This window comes from Ailuropoda melanoleuca, chromosome 6 (genome assembly GCF_002007445.2).
Source record: "Ailuropoda melanoleuca isolate Jingjing chromosome 6, ASM200744v2, whole genome shotgun sequence".
Classification (NCBI taxonomy): Eukaryota; Metazoa; Chordata; class Mammalia; order Carnivora; family Ursidae; genus Ailuropoda; species Ailuropoda melanoleuca.
Window position 1 is genome coordinate 65,900,112 of NC_048223.1, and position 18,344 is coordinate 65,918,455.

At 36.4% G+C, this 18,344-nt stretch overlaps 1 protein-coding gene and 1 non-coding gene across 4 annotated transcripts; one reads left to right on the forward strand and one right to left on the reverse strand.

Moving 5' to 3' along the window:
- Positions 1 to 370: 370 nt before the first annotated feature.
- LOC117802835 lies at positions 371 to 474 on the reverse strand. Its single transcript, XR_004626358.1, has one exon. It is a non-coding gene; the product is annotated as a U6 spliceosomal RNA (small nuclear RNA).
- An 825-nt stretch (positions 475 to 1,299) lies between these two features.
- Positions 1,300 to 16,264, forward strand: CDK1 (cyclin dependent kinase 1). 3 transcript variants are annotated; one of them, XM_034662565.1, is made up of 9 exons: positions 1,306 to 1,436; positions 2,679 to 2,818; positions 3,289 to 3,350; positions 8,544 to 8,700; positions 9,588 to 9,711; positions 12,189 to 12,359; positions 13,502 to 13,665; positions 13,757 to 13,898; positions 15,917 to 16,264. In XM_034662565.1, the coding sequence occupies exons 3-9, from the start codon at positions 3,314 to 3,316 to the stop codon at positions 16,013 to 16,015; spliced, it is 894 nt and encodes a 297-aa protein (XP_034518456.1). In that variant the 5' UTR covers positions 1,306 to 1,436; positions 2,679 to 2,818; positions 3,289 to 3,313; the 3' UTR covers positions 16,016 to 16,264. The 3 variants fall into 3 exon arrangements, with proteins under 3 accessions (XP_034518455.1, XP_019650652.1, XP_034518456.1); XM_034662564.1 differs by lacking the exon at positions 2,679 to 2,818 and having other exon boundaries at positions 1,300 to 1,436; XM_019795093.2 differs by lacking the exons at positions 2,679 to 2,818; positions 12,189 to 12,359; positions 13,502 to 13,665; positions 13,757 to 13,898; positions 15,917 to 16,264 and adding an exon at positions 10,759 to 10,817 and having other exon boundaries at positions 1,300 to 1,436.
- The last annotated feature ends 2,080 nt before the right edge of the window (positions 16,265 to 18,344 follow it).

The following is an 18,344-nucleotide window of genomic DNA, read 5'->3' on the forward strand; positions in this document are numbered from 1 at the left end:
CTCCCAGAGAGAAATCAATATATGCACTCATTAAAATCAGTATCCTGAACTGGCAGAGAACAGTCGTCTTCCCTAGAGCACTTCTCTGGGGTAGTCAGTTTTCATTTAACATGTGAACTTGGGATTTTAAAAGTAAGTTTTAAAAGTGCTTAGGTTCAAGCAGAGGTTTCAGAACCCCGTAACTCCAATGTGAATCCCAAATGTTCACTGTCACCTGGGAGCATAAAATTCTTAAGGCAATTCGTTCATACCACAAATAGTGCCAGATGACATATGTTGCTCACTGTGTAAAAAGGTACTAAACACTTAAATGCATGTGATATGCTAGCTCCATTCTTTATCCTAATCGGGGTTTTTTTTTTTTTTTTTTTTTAATACAGAACGCTTTACCAATTTGTGTCATCTTTGCACAGGGACCAGGCTAATTTCTCTGTCTCATTCCAATTTTACGAACTGTGCTGCCCAAGTGAGCACCTAATCTGGGTCTTCTAGTATGTGTTTTCTAGAGTTCATGGTAATCAGTCTTCGTCCTACATCCAGTAAGGGTAGTGCAAAGAGAAGCCCTTATTAGGGGACTCTTCTTATCACCACTTCTATTTTACTCTTATTTTCTTAAAGACTTAAAGAATGATATTCAAGCACAGACATCTCTCTTAAGGTTAGGGTGGAGGAAATGAGAAAAAGAGTTTTTGATACTGTATTATTTAAAGTATAATTCCTCTCAGGGAATTGTGAAATTTTGTGATTTAAAAAACAACTACAAACATTCTGATGTGAACTTATTTTAAAATATAAAAGTTTAAAATTTTGTTTTTAATTTTTAAATAAATAGAATTTTAGACAAATAAAACATTCACATTTTTTAAATTAAGGTAAAAACAAAGTATTTAAGTATGTGTGTGAAATGTGCTTCTTTGGCCCAGCCAGAAAATCACCCACTTAGAAAAACATAAATATTAGAAGTGAAAGTAATGGAATCTGAATGTAAATATAGTATCACTGTTGTGATGAGATATTTGAGTGCAGTAAATTTTAATTGTGCCTAAACTGGAAGGGGAAGAGCCCAACCCAGAGCAAACAGATTTCCGACGACCAGAAACAGAAGGACGACGCTCTCCTGCGATGAAAGAAAGCGCCTGCGCTCAGACTCAGTTAGCGCCCGCCCTCCTGCTTTTTCTCTAGCCGCCGTTTCCACTCTCTTTCGCGCTTTAGCCACCCGGAAAGCCCCGCCCCAAGCGTCTCTGGGCTCCGATTGGCTCCTTTGAAAGTCTACGGACTATCTGATTGGTGGGTCCCGGACCCTTTAGCGCGGTGAGTTTGAAACAGCTCGCACTCAGCTTCAAAGCTGGCTCTTGGAAGTTGAGGCAAGAGCGACGCCGACGTGGTAGCAGCCGCCGCTTTCGTCGCGGAATAATAAGCCGGCTAGAGTTGCTGAGGTCAGGGTCATGCCTACGGGGCGTCTGCTCGGCGGGGGCCGGCTCGGAGGCCCGGGAGAAAGAGTACTGAGGCACCGGGTGGTATTAGGTGGCGGGGCTGGACAGCAGGGGTCTGCGCGGGCTCAGGCTGGGCCTCTGGAGGCTAGGCCGCGCCATCACCTGGGCCCCGGGGCCTGGGCGTGTGAGCGACGCCGGGGCCCGGCTTTCCGGGAAGGCTCGCGGGAGCCCAGACCCGGCGGGCATACTGTGGGGAGGGCGGGGGCTGCCTTGGCGTCAGAGGTGCAGTCTGTGGTAGCGGTCGGCAGTTCTCGCGAAGAGGCCGTCGACCTGGCTGAGGAGATTTTTCGGGTCCTGTTTGAAGCCAAACTCTTGGCATTGGTTCGACGGCGTTGTTTGCCGGGTTTCGTCCTAGGCCTTGCGGCTCCGGCCTGTCCCGCGTGCGCTCTGCTCTAGCCTCCGGGGTGGAAAGCCAGACCGCACCCGGGCCAGGTACCCACTCCGGTTCCCAAAGCCGGTCCGTCCCGGAAACCGATCGCATGAACTAACTTGTGGGCCTTCTCGGGTTTCCTTCCGTGCCCAAGACCCTTGTGCTCCCAGAGCTTTTAAGAACACTTGGCCAACGATAGAACCAGAGGGAATTTGAATTTTTTCGTTTTTATTTTATGCTTCGTGGCTGTTCTATGCTATGCAGTTGGCCCAAAGTGGAAAGCTAAGAATTGCCGAGAGATAAGTGTATTTGTGTTTTAGTATCCCTCACTTTTTAATATTAGGGTTACCAATGTGCACGTCTTGGCTTCTTTTAAAGACCTGGAGGTCTCTGGATAGGAGATGAAGCTATTGGTGTTTTACATCCTGTTGCTAGTAGTACAGAGCCCCAGAAGGCATTCAAAAGGCATTTTAAAGCTGCATCCTTTATTTTAAATTGTTAGAACAGGAAAATGGAGAGAAGTTAACGAGACCCAGCTTTGAAATTAAGTTATTGTTCAAAGTGAGCTCAACAATTTTATTGTTCTTTAAGCATATTAAATCTGGATATTGTAGAAAAGGTGATTGTCCTAATTATTGCCGTTTTGTAAAGTTAAAATTAAAAATATTAAAAATTGGCACTCATAGCCAGTGTAGTGCAGTTTTGTTCATTTGAGAAGATTTGTCTCTACTTCTGGAATGATTTTGAAGATGAATGTGAGAAATAGAACCGAAGTGTCAATTACTCAGAGTGACCTTTATATATGATCTTATCAGTGATGAGTGTGTTAGAAAATCAAGGTAATGATGCTGTGGGCTTCTGAAGATATGTTTCTGCGGCAAACTTCTCATCTGAGGAAGTCTTGAATGTCTCCTTGTCAGCATATCAACTGACATTTGAGCAATCTTGCTAATGGGTGAGCAGTGTGGTCACATTAGCTCTCTATTTGTGTCTTTAAAAATGTTTCCTTCTGAATTTTCTTTAAAAAAAAGTACAAATTCAGTCAAATAACATTATTTTTGGAAATGTTTGGGTATAACTGACACACATTGGTGCTCCTTAGAAGTGTTACATAAAGAAAACATACTTCTGCTTTTTGTTTGGGAGAGATAAGTTGATAGCTGAATTTGAGGGTCAGTTTGGAAGATGCTAAACATTACGCTGATAAGATATGTAAATGCAATATTTTAAGAGCTAAGAAAGGTGGAAAAATCTTATTGCAGAAGTCCTTTCCTTTGTAAATGTTTTAACATAACTAATATTTATGGAAAATTACTACTGCACTAGACTCTGGAAAATGCTTTACATATTCTATCTCATTAAAAACTTAAAACCGCCTTTTGAGTTAGTAGCATGAGATCAAATCAGCTTTTCCTCTCATTTTAGGCTCTACCAAATCTGCTGATTAACTATGGAAGATTATACCAAAATAGAGAAAATTGGAGAAGGTGAGTGGTTTTAATAATAAAAAAAAAAAGTTTTTTAAAAAATGATTTAGAAATCCTGTAAATCTGGGACATGAAAACATGTAAATATTTACTAAAATCCAATCTTTAAGGTATCCTGTGCTAATGTGCATTAATTATATGTTCTTTACATGGTAGCTTAAACATAAAAATGTTTCAGATTTTAAGAAAATTGAAATTATTCTGATATGATTCCCTGCCAACCCACCCATCCCCCTAAATAATCTTACATTTTTAAAATACTAAGCACTTAAAGCAATATTTGTATTTTGAGAAGACTGTTGATATCTTGTATGTGTGTTGGTGGGGAGAGGTTAGGGCAGTAGAATTATGTTAAGTTTAATAGTGTACTTTTAGTTTCATACAATTTTTTTAAGATCAGTATTTTTACCTAAATTTGTAAACTACTACAATAGACTATTAAACCAGTTTATATGAATTTTTTATTTAGTTTCCCTGGATTTAAATGACCCGTCATGTGTACATGTTTAAGCAAATCTAAAACCAGTAACCCTTGTATATAATTATTCATTTCCTTTCTGTAATACTTAGAGTTTTTAAAGAATGTTTATATGGCATAAGAGGAAGGGTAAAAATATCCCTTTGCCTTTTTTTTCCCAACAGAATATCTAAGTTTCTATATAAGAGTTGGTATTAACATTCTACACTCTAGGAACAAATGGTACAACTTGTACAATGTAATTTGCTATTAGAGTCCAATTTATGTAGGTTCTGTTTGAGGGACATTTCCAACAATTATATTTTTAGCGTGTACCCAAACCATACTTGTATAAAGAATACTACTAAAAATCGGAGGGCGGAGTACTGGAAAGAATTTAGTAAGATAGTAATGATAAGTTTAGGTGGTGACTGGGTTTGAGATCTATTCTTTTTATTTTTATTTTATTTATTTATTTTTGAGAGAGAGGGAGAGACAGAGAGCCAGCATGAGTAGGGGGAGCAGCAGAGGGAGAGGGAGAAACAGACTCCCTGCTCAGCAGGGAGCCCAGTGAGGGGCTCAATCCCTGGACCCTGGGATCACGACCAGAGCCAAAGGCAGATATTTAACCGACTGAGCCACCCAGGCGCCCCTATTCTTTTTCTTAACTTACAAATATTATATATATACAAATACATATATTTTTTTTAAAAAAATCACTTAAATACTTCATTATGCCTGCTCAACTAAGCTAATTTTGTTTCTGAGTTGAAAATAAGTTTGGTTAACATGACTACTGTCTTCTGCTTTGAGTTTTTATTAATCCCCAGAGAATTAAGTGAGTGCTGATTTTTAGTTTGGAACAAAAAGGTTTTATTGTTTTCTTTTTTAAAGATTTTATTTATTTGTCAGAGAGAGAGAGAGTGCGCACCTGCATACAAGCAGGGGGAGGAGGAGCTGCAGGCAGAGGCCGAAGCAGGCTCCCAGCTGAGCAAGGAGCGCCATGGGGGATTCGATCCCAGGACCCTGGGATCATGACCCAAGCTGAAGGCAGACGCCTAACCACTGAACCACCCAGGCATCCCAAAAAGTTATTCTTTAAGTGTAAATGTGTTTTTCTTTAAAACTCTGGAACTCCTAACATGCAGGAGACTACAGATTCGACTCTTGAGAAAGGTACTCTAATTGAAATAGAAGCAGTGAAGAGTATAATTTCAATTGTAGTCTTATTTCCTGGAGTTAAAAGACTCCATTCTACTAATGATACCCTCTCATATTCCATATTTGTTGACCCCTGGGCTTTTGGCAATGGCTGTTCTTTCACCTTGGAAGCCACTCTGCTGCCTTTACTTTCATCTCATTGTAGTCCAAGTGCATTTTGTAGTTCCCTTTTTGTTATCCTTAATACCCTTTTTCTTTACTACACTGTACGGTTTATGAAGTTTGGGATTTTGTCTTGTTCATAACTGAACAGTGCTTGGCGGTAGTATCTAGCACTATTGGAGATTGATAATAACATTATTTTCCTTTGTGTGCTTTCCTCTGTTTCTTTTTCTGGCTTGTATTGTTTTGACTACTCTAGTGCCTGGCTGTTTTGGATTTTGTGGTGGATATTGTGTTTGAAAAAATAAATTGTATGAATAATTTAAGGCCTAGATGATACCTTTCACACAGTATTTTCTTTTGGTTTGCCAGACACCTGGTCAAATTCTAGCATTAAAGTACTGATTTGAAAAGTTAAGTTATCTTTCCCTCAACTTTATTTTATTTGCAAATGTAGAGAAGTTGAAAAATTCAATGAACTTTTTACCAAGATGTTAATTTTGTCACATTTACTTTATTATCTGTGTGTGTGTTTTTAGCATTTTGTTTTTCTTTTGACTCATGTGAAGTAAATTGTAGAGATGTGCTTTACTTGTAAATACTTCTGCATGTATCTTCTGAAGAACTAGCCAATGTCATGCGTTTCATTTGGTGACTAATGTCTCCTTAACCTTTTCTAATTGAAAGTAGTCCTCTTGACTTTTCCACCTTGACACTTGAGTTTTTTGACAACCTGATTCATTTCTTAAATACATCTAGACTTTTCTTTTTCAGTTATTACATAGGTGTTCTCTGATTTCTTCTGAATTACAAAGGTATGAGTGTTGTCACATTCTGTCATAAGAAAATGTCTTTTTAGATCATGGAAAGTAGCTATATCCATGATGTGGGACCTAACTTGGCCTTTATTCACTCAATAAACATTTGATTAAAGTTTTTGTTCTTACCATTTAGGGTCTCCAGAACCTGACCATAACTAACTTTTTTTTTTTTTTTTAACTTAGTAATGTGTAGTTCAGGGCACTTGGGTGGCTCAGTTGGGTAAGCATCTGCCTTTAGCTCAGGTCATGATCCCAGGATGCTGGGATCAAGTCCTGCATCTGGCTCCCTGCTCAGTGGGGAGCCTGCTTCTCCCTCTCCCTCTGCTTGCTGCTCCCCCTGCTTTTGCTCTCTCTGTCAAATAAATAAATAAAATCTTTAAAAAAATGTGTAGTTCATTTCAGAGTATATACTGTGCATTTCATAAATAATTTTTGGGTGCTTAACCAGTAGAATCATTCTGCTTTGTTTGGCTAGAGCTCTGTACTGGTAGTTACAAGAGTGGTAATGGTTCAGTCAGAAGAGAGACATAGAGCACTTGTGATGTTTAAAATTGAATAAATACTAAGTGTTAGCTATACGAGATTGTACACTTGAAGGAAAGAGAGGAATAGTAGGGGAAGAAATTAGTACTGAATTTACCATTAACTGCTTATTAGACTACATTGTGCAATTGGCGAATCTTCTTGAGTTCGCTTTAACAGTGTGCCAGATAATTGTGTTGATGACTTACCTACTTTTGTGTCTTTTGATGTAAGTATAATTGATATCGAAAAATGGACAGACTTTAATTGAACAGAAGGTTATTTTTAAGGATGGTTGCGAAGATCAATGAAATCAGGGTTTTTTAAAATCTGGAATGACTTTGGTTAGCCAAAAGTCATACTTAACCCAAATTTAATCAAAATAATGTAAAATGGCTCTTAGGTCAATTATGTCTTTAAAATGATACCAGTATTTAGGAAGACAGACAATTGTATAGAATTTCTCTGTTTAAAACAAAATTAGAACAAAGTTTATGTAACATCACCAAACCATCCTTAATGTTCTAATTAAGCCAGTAGATAATTTGATAGTAGTTCTTAGCCTTTTTTTGAAATATTGCTACCTTTGGAGAAACTGATAAAAGCTATAGAATAGATCTCCTTAGAAAAATACACTCCAATCACTTTTGAAGTTATACCATTGTTACAGAAAAATAGGTTATTCAAAATTTTATGTAGAGTCAAGAAGTTCAAGATCTCCCTATATTTTCCAACCTGAGTTTAAAAATTTTATGTGTTTGTTCATGATTTTATTTATTTTTTAAGTAAGCTCCACACCCAGCATGGGGTTTAACCTCATGACCCTGAGATCAAGGTCATGCTCTGCCTACTGAGCCTGCTAGGCACCCCTCCAACCACAGTTTAAAAACCACTAATGGGGGTGCCTGGGTGGCTCAGTGGTTAAGCATCTGCCTTGGGCTCAGGTCGTGATCCCAGAGTCCTGGGATTGAGCCCCGCATCAGGCTCCTGCTCCGCTGGGAGCCTGCTGCTTCCTCTCCCACTCCCCCTGCTTGTGTTCCCTCTCACTGGCTGTCTCTCTGTCAAATAAATAAATAAAATCTTTTAATAAATAAATAAAATCTTTGGAAAAAATAAAAAAATAAAAAGCGCTTATGTGGGGACTAAATGTATCCTGTATATGAATTATTTTTTTAATTTAAGATTTATTTATTTGTTTGTCAGAGAGGGTGGGGCACAAGCGAGCATACAAGCTGGGGGAGTGGCAGGCAGAAAGAAAAGCAGGCTCCCTGCTGAGCAAGGGGCCTGATGGTGGACTTGATCCCATGATCCCCTTGGATCATGACCTCAGCGGAAGGCAAATCTTAATCAACTGAGCCACCCAGGCGTCCCATTGTATATGAACTTTTTAAACTAATTAGTTCATCTCCCTTCATATTGCTGCTTCTGTTCTCTGTATCTACCCTCCTCCTGCCCGAGATCTCTTATATTGACATTGTTGCTCATTATCTGAAGCTTATATATCAGAATCCGTGTTCTTGTTAACTTCCGAATGGGTGTGAAGCTTTCATACTATGTAATAGATATTTTGAACTCTAATAGATTTCATAAATATTTAGTATAATATTTTAGCCCCATTTTTTTCTAGATGAGGATTATTGACTATTTGAAATGCATAAAGCACTTTGTACAGTTTTCTGAAAGTGTCACAGGGACTCCTGTTAATAATTCCTCAGCCCAAATCTTCTTCACCCTGTATTTTATACCTGCTTTATCTTTGGGTGGGATATTTGAAAGGAGATAAATTCCAGTCGGCAAAGGATCCATTTTCTTCTCTAAAATGTGCTGGGAAATTACTGGTAATTTAAATGTATGGGAAAATTGTGACAACTACATGAATTTTATTTCTAAACTATACACATGATAGGTTGTAGTTACCTCAATTTCTTTTTGGAAGTGATGAGGATATAATTATGTATATGGTCACAGAAGACATTTCTATCATGTGACACTTTATGGGATTCAGTCATTTTTTAAAATCTTAGTTTGTGGAGGGTGTCAAATAGTAGACATTTACTTTGTCTATTTCAGGTACCTATGGAGTTGTGTATAAGGGTAGACACAAAACTACAGGTCAAGTGGTAGCCATGAAGAAAATCAGACTAGAAAGTGAAGAGGAAGGGGTTCCTAGTACTGCAATTCGGGAAATTTCTCTATTAAAAGAACTTCGTCATCCAAATATAGTCAGGTATGGTATATCCGAATTTAAACCATTTTCCGCATACTATTTCAAATGTGAATTTCAATGTGGAAATTTTTACATTTGCTTAATATCTGGTCTAACTTTGCTGATCGGAATAGAATGCTACTATTTTTGTTAAATGGGAATGCCAGGTATAGGAAGAATAGGCTTAAAGCAGGAGCAGAGTTAGAGGAGCTTGGTAATAAGAGATTAGTGTTGGGGGCTGGAAAATCAAGGTGAACTGGCCAAGGGAGAAAAGGAAATCCTGTTTTACAGACCTTTATCACCTATACCAATCTGAGCTCTGGTCCTTGAAGACCCCTTAATCAGAGTCTTAAGGCAGGTAGCTAGGTCAGATGAAAAAGAAAAAAAACTTTTTCTTTCTTTCTCTAAGTATTTGGACTGGTGTTTGGGAGGTTTGTTTCCTAATAGTCCAAGTTAGGATTTAATTGCATTTTTCTGGGGCTGGAAATAGCAACTGTTAAGGTTCTTAGTAAATTTTAAAATTTATTTCTATAATTTACTTCACTGAAAAGACAAGCTCTGAGCAACAAGTAGCCAACCTAGAAATGTTCTAAAGTTGTTGGTTTTTTTTTTTTTAAATGTTCTTTTAAAGTATAAGTGGTTTGATAGTTAGTACCTTCAGCATAATATGACTTAATTTTCATTTGCTGCCCTGAGTGTTCTTTCTCAAGTTCTAGTACTCAGGTTTTTCACAACGAGGGAAACTACCGTCTTTTCTTTCCCAAAACAGTATGTATTTTTTGTTATAGAAAGTTTCTTAGAGTCCCACTTCTTGTGATAGCCATTGTTAAATTTACGGAAGTTTTATTTTGTGATAAGTCAAAAGTGTTTGGTAGATTTTTTTTTCACATAATTATTTTATTCTCTAGTCTTCAAGATGTGCTTATGCAAGATTCCAGGTTATATCTCATCTTTGAATTCCTTTCCATGGATCTCAAGAAATACTTAGATTCCATCCCTCCTGGTCAGTTCATGGATTCTTCACTTGTTAAGGTAAGAAGCTTATTTAATTTTATTAGTATTTATCCACTTACTAAATTTATTAGTATTTACCTTACTTAACTTTATTACTATTTATCCACTGAGTGTAAAAGGTCTACTCTATAGCAGTTCTGTATTTTAGGAGAATATCCTTAGAAAAAATGTCAGTAGAACGAGGAAGAAAAGAATATTTTTCTTCCACAGTCTATAGATTAAAGTTACCCCTTTTATTATTATATAGTGCTTCTAGTTAAAAAGTGAAAAGTAGTGCCTGGGATAACATAAAACCATTAAGTACGTATTCCATTGTTGGAAACTAGGATATTTTGGTCTTTATTTGGTACTCGTATATGTATAAAACAACGTAACAAAAGCTTGGTAGGTTAATGATGGCAAGTGGTTTTATTTTATTCTGGTTTTGAATGTTTTGGTTAATTTATTGTTGACATATTTCAGTTAAATTACAAATGTATAATTTTTTTAAAAGCATTGAAGCCTATAAAGTAGATGTGTCTTTCCTTTAACTCTACCAATAGCAAACCATTCCTCAGGGGTAGGTAATCATTGTTATTTAGTAGTCTTACAGATGCTTGTATGTCAACTTTGTGTATACACATACGCTGTTTTACAGAACTGTAAAACCCTTTTTCTGAGACATTCAACATATAAGTTTGCCCATCTATCTAAATGTTCGATCTAATTATTTATTTATTTATTTTAAAAGATTTTATTTATTTGAAAGTGAGCACGAGGAAGGGTAGGGGCAGAGGGAGAGGGAGAAGCAGACTCCCTGCCAAGCAGGGACCCCAAGGCAGGGCTTGATCCAAGGATCTGAGATCATGACTGACCCCTGAGACGAAGGTAGATGCTTAACCAACTGAGTCACCAGGCACCCCTGATCTAATTATTTAAACAAATTCCATACTGATAGACATTGAAGTTGTTTTCCAGCTCGGTGATTTGTGCTCTCATGAACCATGCCCCAGTGAATCCTTATGTTTATTTATCATCATTTGCAACTTTATAGAATAAGTTCTCTCTCTTTTTTTTTTTTTTTAGATTTTATTTATTTGAGAGAGAGAGTACCAGCAAGTGCACGAGAGAGTGGTGGGGAGGAGCAGAGGGAAAGGGACAAGCAGAGCCGGACTTGGGGGCTCAGTCTCATGACCCTGAGATCTTGACCTGAGCTGCAACCGAGAGCTGGATGCTTAACTGACTGAGCCACCCAGGTGCCACTAGAATAAATTCTTATAACTTGAATCAATGGGTTGAAGATGTTTATTTACATTTAAAATCTTGATAATGCCAGTTGCCCTCCAAACAACAGTTTATTCATTGTGGTGTGTGAGTTATTTTTTTTTAGTATCTACTTCTATCAATCTTGTAAATATTTTATCAGTCCATTATGTGAAAAAAGCATATTATCATTTTGTGTCTCATTTAACAATTTTTCATTTTTAGCCATTTATAAACAGCCTATACATAATTCTTTTTAAAAAATATTATTTAAGTAATCTCTACACCCAATGGGGGCTCAAACTCACAAACCTAAATCGAGTCACACCCTCTTCTGACTGGGCCAGCAAGACGCCCCAGTCAATACATAGTCTTTTTTGTTGTTGTTGTTCTAACAGTTATTTTGTGTATTTTATACTTTTGAACCTTATAAGTCACTATTGTTACTATGTATACTTTATATTTCTTTAATACCCATGTTGCTTCAAATAACAATTACATTGTCTTGGCAATACCTGTCTTATATAATATTTTTCTCTGAACTAATAAATAGCATGTTATGATAATTGTCTTTATTTAAATATATAATCATAATATCCTGTTTGTCATTTCTTTTGGAATTTGTGACCAATGTTTCCAAAGAAGAAATTAATATGTAATGATAAGAAATAGAAATGGTCCAACCTTACTCAAAATAAAAAAAGTTGCTGTAAGTATATAGACAAAAGTTTTAAAAAACTGTCTGTGGGACACCTGGGTGGCTCAGTAAGTTAATCGTCTGCCTTTGGCTCAGGTCATGATCTCAGGGTCCTGGGATTGAGCCCCATGTCCAGTTCCCTGCTTGGTGGGGAGTCTGCTTCTCCCTCTCCATCTGTCCCTCCCCCTCTACTTGTGCTCTGTCTCTCGCTTTCTCTCTCAAATAAATGAATAAAATCTTTAAAATAAAATAAACTGAACAGTGCTTATGACTTAAGAATTGGGGACAAAAAATAGTAAAAGACTAAATGAGTTCGTATGGATATGGATGGGTCCATAAGGAAATATCTCAGGTATACAAACATGATACTGTATATATCAATGGGCTTCCCACCCCCAAATGCTGCTTGTTGGTCTCAAATGCCTGAAAGCTTTTGTGGTAGTTAAATTATTTCCCTGCATTATAACTTCTTATATCTTTGAAACAAACCCACCAAGACTATTTAGAAAATCATTATGTGGGACAGTTAAGTTTCTAACTTATTTCTTTCTTCCAGAGTTATTTGTACCAAATCCTACAAGGGATTGTGTTTTGCCACTCCAGAAGAGTTCTGCACAGAGACTTAAAACCTCAAAATCTATTGATTGATGACAAAGGAACAATTAAATTGGCTGATTTTGGCCTTGCCCGAGCTTTTGGAATACCTATTAGAGTATACACACATGAGGTATGTAGAATAGTGTTTCTTGGTGCTTTTGAATATGTGTGATTGCTGGTTTGTTTTCTGTATTTGTTCATTAAGTCAAGAAACACTCAATAAGAAGGATTTCCATCCTGTCAGCTTGAATTTATTGCCTCTCAACTCCAAAGTCACTCTTCATTGCATGCTATGTGAAAATCTAACTGGGACCTTTAAATATTTTTTCTTTACCAGTAGGTGTGATGGCAGTAGAAGGTAAGGGAGAGAGGCACTGCAGGAGAAAAGGGTTTTTGCTACAGTTCTAAGAGTTATTATTCCTTATTAATAAGTTAGTCTGTTTTTCTAACCCTCTGTTATTTAATAGTCCTTAGTAAACTTTGCCCAAGCAAATCACCATGTGGTTTCTGTCTCCTGATTGGATCCTCTCTGGTACGCAAATTGGTAAAAGACAGGTTTTGTTGCTTACGAGTTACTGTTTCAGATATATTTAGAAACTACTAAATATGATCAAGTTGTGTCCATGATCTACAGATGACTTGGCATTTCATTTGTTACTTCCAGAGGAAAGGGAGTGTTGACTTCTGTAGTAAAGGACTTCTGGCAGATGGTTTTCTATGGCATTGTCTATCCCTGAGCCCAAAGACTATCTCCAGATCAGAACCTATAATATTGTTCATTTAGTTAGATGTATTGGCTTCTTTTCATCATTTTTCCCATGGCTGTAGAAAAAAGTAAAAGATTATTTGGTTCCCATTGGCTTAAATAGATGCCACTGACCTCATTAAGTTAGAGATGATATCTTTACCATCATGATAAATTCTAGATACTAAAATAGTAGATCAGCTCTAGACCACTAATAAACTGTTGGCCTGAATGCTGTCTTGACTATTTCGATTCTTGGACTTTAATGATTTGAAAAGCAAGAAAAGAGCTGGTGTGCTTTTATCTGATGTTTGGGTTTTTTTTCTAACCCCCTCGTAAATAGAACTTACAAATGAATATTTATCTTCCATTTATTATTTTGTGTATAGTTAATTGACTTTCAAACAATATTATCAGAGGCAACCATGGAACCTTCTGAAGGTCAGTCCTACTGAAATATATAACTGTTTATATTTAGTCATTTAATGCACTGCATTTATTCAGTGTAAAAATTTGCTTTGTAATAGGTGGTAACACTCTGGTATAGATCTCCAGAAGTATTGCTGGGGTCAGCTCGCTACTCAACTCCAGTTGACATTTGGAGTATAGGCACCATATTTGCAGAATTAGCAACCAAGAAACCACTTTTCCATGGGGATTCAGAAATCGATCAACTCTTCAGAATTTTCAGGTATTTTTGTCGTTTTAAGAACTTAAAAAATTTTAAGTGAAATAATAATGAAGGCAAACTAATAATTTTTTGTTTTGCTATACCCTTTTAGAGCTTTGGGCACTCCCAATAATGAAGTGTGGCCAGAAGTGGAATCTTTACAAGACTATAAGAATACATTTCCCAAGTGGAAACCAGGAAGCCTGGCATCCCATGTTAAAAACTTGGATGAAAATGGCTTGGATCTGCTCTCGGTAAGGAGACCCTTTATACTGACTTCAACAGTATTGATTCTGAATGTATTCAATTCATTTCCTTTACCTGGGAAATAGAAAACCAACATATATTGAGCTAGGCACATAACTGTTATGCCTGCTAGTAATCTAGCTCCATTTTAGATACCAAGAAACACAAGTGGTTTTGAGAGGACGTTTTAGCATTAGTTGTTGTTTGATTTTTTTTAATGTTAGGTAGCTACAGATGCTCTGTGAAGGAGAGGCCAGGGTTAATATGCCTTTATTGTTTTTATGTAGCTGGTCCATAGTAGCCTTCCTTTCTAACTTTTTGTTTGTCTCGGTGTTTACAGTTTAGTTTATCTGACACAGGTGTTTTCCTTGTTGCTTGATATTTTTAGTTATTAAAGCCTTTTACTGCATGAACTCTCATTTCTCACTTTGTGCCTCATTTGTACATCAGAAAGTTTAGGAGAAAGACTAACATAGTTCCTAAAAATCTTTCGCCTTTACTACATTGCCATTCCCAAATAATAGTTGTTTTCTTTAAAAGCAAGACAAAAAACATCTATTAAGATGAAAAATAAATTGTCCTAGGTAGGCCTGCTTTAAGAAAATTGTTTTAGAACAGTATTTAAATACTAAGCTTTTAGACAGAACTAATTTTTATGAGTCTCAGCTAATGTGATTACAGAAGAAAATAAGGTTTGGGTAGGTTACTGAACAAAAAAATATATATTGCTCTATTATCCTGTAAACCTTCTAATTGGTCTTTGGGCTCCTTTCAGAATTTATAAATCATTATGCCACCAAAATCAGCTCACATTTCCAAATTGCTTGCAGTGAAGTCCAAAGTCCTTTATCTGTCATTCAGATATTTTATATATCAGTATTGTTGATTTGACAATCTGTCTTTTTAATGTCTGTAATTCTTGAACACAAAGAATTTCACTTCAGTCAATGAAACAAAAATCAATACTGTAAATCATGGTTCCTTAGTCTAGCTGGTATTGACCTCTTGGACTGGATCGTGTTTGTTTTGATACTAGGGTCTGTCCTGTACATTGCAGGATATTTAACAGCCTCCCAGTCCTCTGCCCCACAGATACCAGAATCATACTCCTCTCTGTTGTGACAACCCAAAGTCTCCAGACACTGTCAAATGTTCCCTGACAGGCAAAGTCTCACCCAGATGAGAACCACTGCTGTAAATCCTCAGACTTGGTTTCAGATTTAAACTCCTTAGTTCTAAGAACTTGGGCAAGTTATTTAACCTCTGAGCCTCAGTGTCCTCATTGTAAAATGGGACCAGTAATTAGCTTTCGCTGTGAGGATTAAGTAACATCGTATGTGCCAAGCAGTTAATATACTGCTTGATATAAGAGCTCAAAGGGTTACTAGATAGTAAAAGTATATCTAGTCTGCTTATTGATTTGGTTTTCTTTAAGATTGATGTTTTAGATAAAATTTAAGATCAATATTAAACTTTATACAGTCTTTTCTGGTGATGTGTAAATTAAAACTTGAATACTAGATGGTCTGACCATAATTCATTTACTGACTCGTTTTAACTGTTTATGACACATTGTGCTCTGGTTTTGTTTTTATTTGGAACTTGCTGGAAGCTACGTTAGAAACCACTATAGTTAATTGCCGCCATTTCAAGAATGTTGTAAATAACTCAGATAGCCATTTAATTCTCAAAGTAAATATAATTAACTAGATATCTTTCTTAAATTTATGTCCTAGTTTTAAAGCTATCACTTGAATGCTTGTGTCTTAAAGCATAATTTGTAGCAAAAAGAGGTTATTGAGATATCTGTAATTTAAGGAATAAAATATTTTAGAGCTAGAGGGTGAAGTATGGAAGATGAGGCATTTATGTGGTTTGGTATTGAACTAATGTTCACTTAATTTGTTATTAAAATTATTAGCTTATGGCATATTCATTGAAAAATTAATGCTTTATGGAAATTTTTTTATGGTTCATTTCTTAAATAAAAGCCTTTTTTTCTTTTTATCCCCCCCCCCCGCCCCAGAAAATGTTAGTCTATGATCCTGCCAAACGAATTTCTGGCAAAATGGCACTGAATCATCCATATTTTAATGATTTGGACAATCAGATTAAGAAGATGTAACTTTCTGACAAAGAGTTTCCACATATCAAGAACAGATAGTTATATGTTTACTGTTAACTTTGTCTGTTTTTGTTTTGTGTATTTTTCTTTTCTTTGTTGTAAACTTAAGCTGTACTTCATCTTCTGATTTCAAAAGTGTAACTTAAAAATGTAAATATTGTTCTATATGAATTTAAATATAATTCTGTATATGTTTATAGATCTCACTGTAACAACTATTTGTGTTACCATAATAAAACTATAAATCTAGTACTGATGTCAGGAATTGCAAAAATTTTGAGTTAGTTTAAATCATCTCAAACCTTAGAGTCTGGTTTTCCTGTAGTTGGGACCACTAAAATTTAGGAGTGTGCTAAGTTCAAAGTTCATAAAGCTTTGAAGTGTTTTGATGCTCTGAATGTTTGAATTTTGTCAGTTTCTTGCCAATTGGTAACTATTCAACCTGCCTAAAGATGAAGTTTTTTTCTGCTGGTATTTCAATTTGTAATCTAAATGTTTAAGCATTCAGAATGAGAAAACTATCCAGATTTGAGAAATGATGCTAAATTTATAGAGGTTTTCAGTAACTTATAAAACTAACATTAGAGCATGCCAAAGTTTGCTAAGTTTTACAGTCAGAGATCAAGGGCTGCTCACAGCAGGGAAGAACAGTTTAGAAAATTTATGAACTAGCCTATTTTTAGGTAGGTTATGAAAGCTATTTGTCTAAGTGAATTCTTATGCCTTGGTCAGAGGTAATAACTAGAAAAAGGAGTTGCTTATCTTGGCTTTCAAGTCTGACTTAAAATCTGTTTGCAAATTTTGACATAATCTTGGCTTTTAGCAGCCTTAGAATGTTCTAATATACAAATATTTAGCTAAAATCACTAGCTTTAGGAATTGTTAAATTAATAATGCTGCTTGTTGTGATTCCTGTCTATAAGGAGCCTAATTTAAATTATTTGTTATAGCCAAGAGAAATGTCTGTAAGGATTTCTGTCCTTTCTAGTGTACATCTATCTGTCATCTAACTATAACTGTCTATTTTTCTTCCCGGTTACCTATGGCTGGAATGGGCATTACTGTGTAATTGGTTGCATATTGTAATGTGTGATCTACTTAATCTATATTGTCTTGGAATTTTTGCATTCTGTAGGAGAAAGTGTGAATTATTTTCTTTGGTAATGGAATTTGTAAGATGAGAGTTTTGGTGGCCTTGTCCCAGGTTCTTTGGTAGAAGCGAGCCTGCAATAAGAGAATGCAGAACCTAGAGATGGAAGTTGTTTGGAATCACATTATAAAGAGCTAAGATTTCATGGCGGAAATTTGGTAAATGAAAGGTCACACAAAAGATTTAATTGAGATGGTGAAGCGACATACCTACAGATTTGAGTTTTCTTACCTGTAAGTGAAGTGTTGAACGGCTCTGTTTTTCAAATTGTGGATTGCAATCCCATAGTGGTTCAGGACCAGTCTTAATCACAACCCTTCCCAATGTAGACTAGAGACTCAGTGTATCTTCTATAATTAAGTATTTCTTGGTACTTCGGTTTCAGCAATGTATAGATATGTGAGGGTTACAAATATTCGGGGCTTCATGGATTTGGTAGAAGCAGCGTGCAACCTCACTGTGATTGCTCCATGGAGTCTTAATTGTTTGAAAAGTCAGTAAGTCATCAATTTAGAACGTACTTTGTGGACCAGGGAAGTGAGATGGTAGAACAGTGTGATCAACTGCTATAATGAGCGTCCTACTTATTGGTGGAGTCCAAGGAACGTGTTTGTGTCAGCTTCAGTGTCTGGGTGAAAAGCTACTGTGGGTCCTCCCTCATCTCATGCATATTTTTTAAATTGGCTTGTGCTGTGGTGCTTCTGATTAATTTTAAAATGGAATGTGTCTCTGGGCCAGTAGTTCTTCAATGTGTTGTACACTAGAAACACCTGAGACTAATTCTAGTCCTACCCTGAACAATTCTGAAGTTGGAAACTGGGAAATGTATCCCAGGAAACTATTTTTTCAGAAGTTCCCCAAGCTGATTCTGATACCAGTTACAAGTCGTTGGTGAGACTTTGGACCTACATCTAGTTTTAGTTGTCTTAAAACTTCATAACATCATGCAGTATCTTTAACTTGTTCTATTTCTGTTTCAGTCTGCACTCTTTAGTGAGGGAGATGGCTATATATTTTGTCACCAGTGTAAGATTTTCATACACTTGAGCATAGCGCTGTGACAATTGCCATATGTTAGCATTGTCCCTAGTCTTTACAGGATGGTTTTTTTGTTGTTTTTTTTTAAAGTTTAAATATATAAGCAGTTAATACAGAGGTTAATACATAATGTACAATAAA

Bases quoted from the DNA above. Each gene is read 5' to 3' on its own strand.
- CDK1 (XM_034662564.1), top strand. From the start codon at position 3,314: ATGGAAGATTATACCAAAATAGAGAAAATTGGAGAAG. The intron at 3,351-8,543 runs GTGAGTGGTTTT...TGTCTATTTCAG, and splicing joins AATAGAGAAAATTGGAGAAG to GTACCTATGGAGTTGTGTAT. The intron at 9,712-12,188 runs GTAAGAAGCTTA...TCTTTCTTCCAG, and splicing joins TGGATTCTTCACTTGTTAAG to AGTTATTTGTACCAAATCCT.